Source organism: Solea solea, chromosome 6, assembly GCF_958295425.1.
Source record: "Solea solea chromosome 6, fSolSol10.1, whole genome shotgun sequence".
Taxonomy (NCBI): Eukaryota; Metazoa; Chordata; class Actinopteri; order Pleuronectiformes; family Soleidae; genus Solea; species Solea solea.
The window spans coordinates 20,222,328-20,229,489 of NC_081139.1; the positions used below are offsets into that span (position 1 = coordinate 20,222,328).

At 39.7% G+C, this 7,162-nt stretch overlaps 1 protein-coding gene across 1 annotated transcript in view; it reads right to left on the minus strand.

Moving 5' to 3' along the window:
- Positions 1–7,083, minus strand: part of LOC131461447 (matrix remodeling-associated protein 8-like) — a 33,015-nt gene extending 25,932 nt beyond the window's left edge. Inside the window, exons 1-6 of the mRNA XM_058632705.1 lie at positions 6,833–7,083; positions 3,774–3,800; positions 3,379–3,684; positions 2,688–2,789; positions 2,455–2,588; positions 1,256–1,435 (exon numbers count right to left, since the gene is read on the minus strand). Coding sequence (XP_058488688.1) covers positions 1,256–1,435; positions 2,455–2,588; positions 2,688–2,789; positions 3,379–3,684; positions 3,774–3,800; positions 6,833–6,884 — 801 coding nt within the window. The 5' untranslated portion in view covers positions 6,885–7,083. The remainder of the gene's footprint in view (positions 1–1,255; positions 1,436–2,454; positions 2,589–2,687; positions 2,790–3,378; positions 3,685–3,773; positions 3,801–6,832) is intronic.
- Between the last annotated feature and the right edge of the window lie 79 nt (positions 7,084–7,162).

Here is a 7,162-nt window from a genome sequence, read left to right on the forward strand (position 1 = left end):
CTGGTGTTGTTTGTCATGGTGCCGCTTATTTTGTTTTTAAAAGTCCATGTTGAGTGAACTGTGGCTGCCAGCTTTGTTTCCTCAAAAGAGCAATAAAGGTTGACGTTAAGAAGAATAACATTACTAATGAAAGTTCCATGTGCTCTGGAAACTCTGTCTGACATGTACAACACATGTTCACTGAACACTGCATCACGTCATGTTACCACAGATCTGTGTGTGTGTGTGAGTGGAAAAGTGTATAAGCTTTACTTTAAGTGTGTACCAATGCTTTATCAACAACAGACTGTTAAAGGTGCAGTGTGTAATATTTAGGAGGGTTTATTGGCAGAAATGTGTACATTTGTGTTCCATGTACATCTGAGGTCCAACTGGGAGTGGCATAACCTCCAGGTTGATCAAGTTCCAGTTGAAAAATCGGGAAAAACTATTGACTCAAATGCAGCGTTTCCGCTGAGTGGAACGGATCGTTTTGGTATGGTACATATTTTTGGTGTTTGATTAGGAATAGTACCAAAATAACCATTCCTAACTGCTAAGTTCTTTCGGTACCTTTCCCTTGGAGTACCAGAGTAATGGTATGGTGTGGTATGGGTGGAGCTAGACCCGTGACAGTCAGCTGACTGGGCGACAGAAAAGCGTCACTCCCTTGCAACCGGTGTTTCTTCAAGCTTGACATTTTGTTGAGACAAACAGCGACAAACCGAGCAGGAAAAAATTTGAGCTGCTGTGCTGAAGGTCCTCCATTGTTGTCCATTGTGTTGTTGTCTAAATGTATCTTGAGCTAGCCTTCTTTAGCATTATAATCCCCTACTCCAGTGTTTCTTGCTCCTGGTCGTGGAGAGCCACTGCTCTGCATGTTTTAGATGCTTACCTGCTCCAATACATTCAGATTAATGGGTCATTATCAGGCTTTTGCACAAACTCCCATTTTGAATCTACATGTTTTGCAATTTTTTTGATTGGCGCCATGTCAGTTTTTGAATCTGTAACTAGGTAACTAGGCTCCTACTGGATGATACCAACCATCATATGACTGTTGTTCAGTCATATTTGTTGTGTTTTATCATCTATTTTCCTCTAAATTGGAACATCTTTTACAAAATGTACATCATCTATTGAAGAAGACCTGAAACTTTAGTTCGAGAGCATCAACTCCTCATAACGAAGTTAAGGGATATGGTCCCTGGCAGCTAACTGCTACTTCCGCCCTACTACCTTTTAATTTCTTATATACACACTGTTATGTACACACCTGTAGATCAGATATGGCGAGTGAAAAGTCTCCCTCAGCGAAGGCTTGATTACTGATGTTCATCTTCCTCTGCAGGAACAGCGGCCCGTAGCTACGCTGCTCCCCTGACGCGTACAGGTCCACCAGCCGATCAGCGCGATCATGGTGGATTCCTGGTGACTGTCGGTCCCAGTGAACCACCTTCAAACCACCAAAGCAAGAAAGGAACAGACACAATGACATTATTGTCATTGGACAAGTACAACAAAACTTTGTGGTTGCCCTTGCTAGTACACAAGAACAAGAATATAAAAATATAGATAGAAATATAAATAAAATTTACAAAAAAAAGAAAAAAAAGAAAAGAAATGTAATCTATAAATGTATCAAATACCTAGTCTTAGAAACAAACATATTACATACATTCAACACAAATTAAAGGTCCAGTGTGTAACTTTTAAGATATTTTCCTATAAGTCTGTCTTTCTAAATGTATAATCGCTTTAAAATAAAAATCATTTGGTTTTCGGGGGCCTTCTATATGTACTTTAGGCAAGGGCCTTGCATTTTGCACCACTATATTCTACAGCAGCACAAACAGACGAAGCAGCCAGAGTGTAGGTTACATTTTGATTTCCAACTTTGAAACTTTAGTTAAGATTCCCACCATACAAACACTGCTACCTTTACCGTTTATAGCACTTTTGTTGTACTAGTTTCACAGTAAATCAGTCGTACACATAGTACTCTTTCATTTTTGACCAAAGACATGTTGCTATGCTGTTTGTGTGTGCAAAATTTAGTGGTATTGCTAACAATGGCTAGCCTGAGAACGTTGGAACTCAGCATTACTTAAACAAAGAACAACAACAACGATTTCTTCTTCTATGGGGTTTAACGGCTTGAAGCCATAATGTTGCAGTCATGGTTTGAAGTCACCATAGTAGGAAAACTCCCCCACTACCGAGTCCATCGCAGACTTAATATATCTTCCTGCCTTTGTTCTTGTCTCCTTACCTACTTCTCTCCTTCACTCACCATAACTATAGTATGTGAAGGCCACTGTAGTTCCAGTAAATGTCACTAATTTTTTGCACACTGGACCTTTTATGAGCACTTATGGCTCTAGGATAGATGCTATTTTTCTGACTCGCCTCCTAGAGGGCAACAGTTTAAAACAATGATCTCCTGCGCATGTGGTCTTTACTCATGTAACTGACCTGCTGATCTTCCTCCTCATTGCTCCAGTCTGTCCACACGTTACGACGGTTTATGCACGGCAGCGCCACAGTGCTGCCGAGCAGAACCACATATACGGCCTTATGTCCATCCCAGAAACGCCGCTCTTTACGACCTTCATCAGTGAAAAATAGAAAGGACAAACTGAATTACAGGTGCCATGTTTTAAGGACAGTGACAGTGGGTCCAGTTATGTACACAATTAGATACGTACGTGATTTAGTGACGTTGAGTTGTACTCTGATGGTCTCATACAGGTGACAGTAGAGATGGTGGAGGTTACAGGAGTACAGCCCTCTGTCATTCATCGTCACGTCTAGAGAATCGTCACATAAAATCATAACATCACAATGATGTCAGGTAAAGTTTTTGATGTCTTCAGACTTTTTGTTGATATTGTTTTTCAGCTTCAGTTTGGTCTTTGGGAACAGAAATTATTTGTATGCTACATCCATCTGAAAATGGGCTCTGCCAAGCAAAACTATCAGACCTGACTGAGGGAGCGTTTGTGTGTATACAGCAGCAGAGCAGGGGCAGGTGGGGTTAGGAAGCCTTCATCCCTTCACTCTGTTGAGCAATATAACTAACTTCTAACTTTTTTGTGGCTGCATCTTTGTGTTTTCAGACTCATGACTGAACTACTAACTTTCTGTGTGCACAACACTGCTATACTGAGAAACAACATAAACAGCTATACAACATTGCTATACTGAGAAACACAGAGACAGTCATGTGGAATGCAACAAAACATAAACAAATGTCTTTGTGGGTTTTCACTTCAAAGGTTTTCTTTAAACACAGCATTTTTCAGGAAATGTCTTCCTCCACATGATTTTTCATGTCATATTGAGAACCAAAGCTGAACCACAGCTACACACATGAAACACAGAGACAGTGACAGTGACCTTTAATGACCAGGGAGAAGTTTCCTTCCTTGAAGGCCGTTGGGATGATGCCGACCCTGCCCAGGTTGTAGGAGTTGTAAATCCTCTGGTCTCCTGCAGAGAACATGTCCACCACCCTCTCCATGGCATATTCTGGATCGGCCCGGTACATTTCCCAGTGGACCACCCTCTGTCTGTCCTTCACCCTGTCCCTGGTCCACACCATGCGTCCGCTCACACACTGTAGCACCACCCTCGACCCGGCCGGGGCACTCACGTTGTAACCTGCCACCACCACGCTGCTGCTCCTGTCAGACTGAGCTGACACTGGAGAGTCGAGAGGAGAGTTTATTAAACCCCTGAGGAGAAACGAATAGAAGCAACTCACAGCTGCACACGTGCAAAGAGAGACATACCTGCAGTGAAGAAGAAGGCCACAGGGACTGAAACAGAAACAGAAACAAATTAACAGCATAAATAAATACTTGAACACATTAAGACAGTCAAGCCCTGCATATTGGTTTCTGGTGCTGCTGAACAAGGTGTTGGGTTAAATTCAAGTCAAGAGGAAGGCTCTTTAAATTTATGGAAGTGTTTTGCATCCTGAGAGCTTCTAGATAAAAGTTAAAATTATATTTTTTTATTTAAGCGAATGCATTAGCTTCCGTATAACATCAGTAAACATTTTCCTGATGAGTTAATGGTCTCAATCTCTTGTTTTACGTGTTCTTCCATAGAACATGATGTTGAGTTTGTAAATGATGTTCCTGTTTAGAGGAAAATAGATGATAAAACACGACAGATGTGAGTGGACACCAATGTGATTGACAGCTGGTATCAACAAGAATTCAAATTTTCCCGTTTGATAAACATCAAAATGGTGCCTGACAAATCGTCTTTAAAAGGGAATTCAGACTCTTATGGATGACGTCACAACCTGTTGCAAAGTGGTCTTGACATCAAACAAATCACGTCCTGTGTTCAGTGTGGAACGTCACCGGGTGACAAGAGATCTTAACACTAATATAGTGAGAAACACAGAGAGGGTCATGTGGAGGTGATAGACTGAAACAGCCTCATGTGAACTCATTTGACAGTAGTTTGAATGTAGTAGACATTTGTAGATATACAAACATAACAGGCCAAAGTTTTAAGATTAAACCACAACTAAAATCCAACAATAATACAATTATTTAAATAAAACAATAATAAAATGTCCTGAAGAGGCCAAACACTTTAGTGTTTGTATTGTTGAAGCTAGCTGAAAAATGTAGAACACAACTATTGAAAAATACTAAAACTACTACTAATAATAACAATAATAATATCAATGCTGACTCAGCAAGATCAATTGTAGCAAATGAGATTAACAACAGATCATTTTGTGCATCTACAAAAGAACTAAAAGCACCAATTTATAGTAGTAAGAAAGTATAACTTCTGACTAACACTGACCTGATTCTTTAGACCCTGACTCATCTGACACATCATCATGACTGTGTGTGTGTGTGTGTGTGTGTGTGTGTGTGTGTGTGTGTGTGTGTGTGCGTGTGTGCGTACACGTGCATGCATGTGTGTATGCGTGCATGTGTGTGTGTATGAGCGAGGTGGACACATGGAATTCAGCAGCTGAATCTGGTTTTAATATGAGTTAATAGACATTCAGATGAATAATATCTATCTGTTAACATCAGCACATTCACTTTACAACAATGTTTGGTCTAATCTGACTCATTTCAAAGATAATCCTGAAGTCTTTAAGCTTCCACACTAAACATCTGAACAAATAAAACCGCTGGTCACCACGTTCATTCAATTTTGTGGGTTTGATTTTTTTTAACTTAGTCACACCTTTGGTGTTCACAGAATATGAAAGTCATGTGCAAGACGGGAAATCTGATGTGTAATTAATCAGGTTTCAACAATGTGGCTGCTAAGCTGTGTCAGTAAATAACATGTTATTAATTAGAAAAAGTAAAAAAAAAAAAAAAACAGGTGACAGCGAAAATGAGAAAAAAACCCTTTTGGTTTTTTAAATATAATTTACAACTGTGACATTAACTGAATTTTAATAAAGGTATCTGCTAATGCTCCGTGATCATTAGGTTTTTACGTCAAAGAATTAGGGTGATTCTGAAGAATTATTATTTTAAGTATTACGCGGAAAAAAAAAGTCGTAATAAATAATAGAATAGGATGGAGGCATGCACCGCCATAAAACATGGATGGGACATCGCTTAGCAAGGCTTTCTCTGCCATTATCCCACTATAAACTCACTCTTCTTCAGCCAGGTAACTTCCACCAAAGTTTCCCTCATTCATTTGAGCAGCGCCACCACAAGGTGTCATGGAGTAGCGACGTCCGGCAAGTGAAACTAGCAGGGACTGTTTACGCCTTAATTTGTTAATTAAAATATTGATATTTGCCCTGGCGTATCGATTCTCATCATCATCAGAAATTAAGGAAACTTGTTCAATTGAAATTCGAGCTTCGCTGATAACAATGGTGCTGTCATTCTCAAAATACATTTTCATTTGTGGGTTGCAAACCGTGTCTATGTTTCAGTTTTGGTCAATTGCTCCACTGACCGTCAACTGCCCAGTAACACAGCTAGTACTGAGCTAACAGAGAGCAGCTAGCTGCTAAGCATCTTTAATAATACATGACATGGGACATAAAAAGTATTGGTACCCATCTCAAAACTTCCCCAAACAGAGAAGAAGAAAAACAAAGACATGCAAGTGGAGATATGTTAAAATATAAACACTTAAAATGAAGAAGTAGTCGATGACAAACATGCTAATGTGGATACAAAACTGGGAACTTTAGCTAAAGTTAGCTAATGCTATTTCTCCCTCTCTCTCTCATACACTTTCTAAGAGGATATTTCACGTATATGACATTTTTATTGTCGTTATTTATATATTGTCACAATTATTGGTTATTGTTGCCTCATTTTCACTTCTTATCATCTGAAAATTCCCCACTGCTTCTTTAAAGCCACAACAACAACTTCATTGTCAATCTCCTCCTTTTGCTATCATGATAACATTAACCAAATAGGTTCCATATTTATAAAGAAATAAAACAGATAGTGGGACAGTGTGTGTGTACTTGTGAGCATTAACACAAACACTGGGTACAAGTGCAGCTTCTTGTTGTTAAATGTATATTCTTTTTGGAAAATCTGGCAATATTGACTGCAGTAACCGTTTTAAACGCCAAAAGTCGCTGTTGTACATATTTTACTTAAATCACATTTAAAGTTTGTATTTTGTAAATTGGCTGATGAGAGACGATTGGAGGAGTAACTGTGTATTTTCAGTTCCATCCTTTCTTTTACATTCATATATAATTTTATATCAAAAACAAATCTCACTTATTATAGAGTGATGATAATTTCACGCACCTGTGGCGTAAGAAGTCACAGAGAGAAAAAAACCAAAAGCGACTAAAAACAAAACGTTTACTCACTGTGGATGAAGAGGAGAACGAGGAGAACATAATACCCAATCTGTGTCTTCATGTTGTCAACTTTAAAACTCGAACACCTGAGAGAAAGAAGGACAAGGAGAAGAATGAGAAGACATCCACGACAGCAGCCGCAGGACGTGGTTTTATTCAGGACATCAACACAAAACCAAAACAGGACCGAACTGAGCCGAGCCAATCCGCGAACTGACACCCGACACCTCCGGCCTGCAGATCGACATCCCTCCCTCTCACAAGAGCCGAAGACCTGGCTTTGTGCAGACTACAGTGGCATAAATCCAGGGCCGGTCCTGGATATCTCGGGGCTCTGCT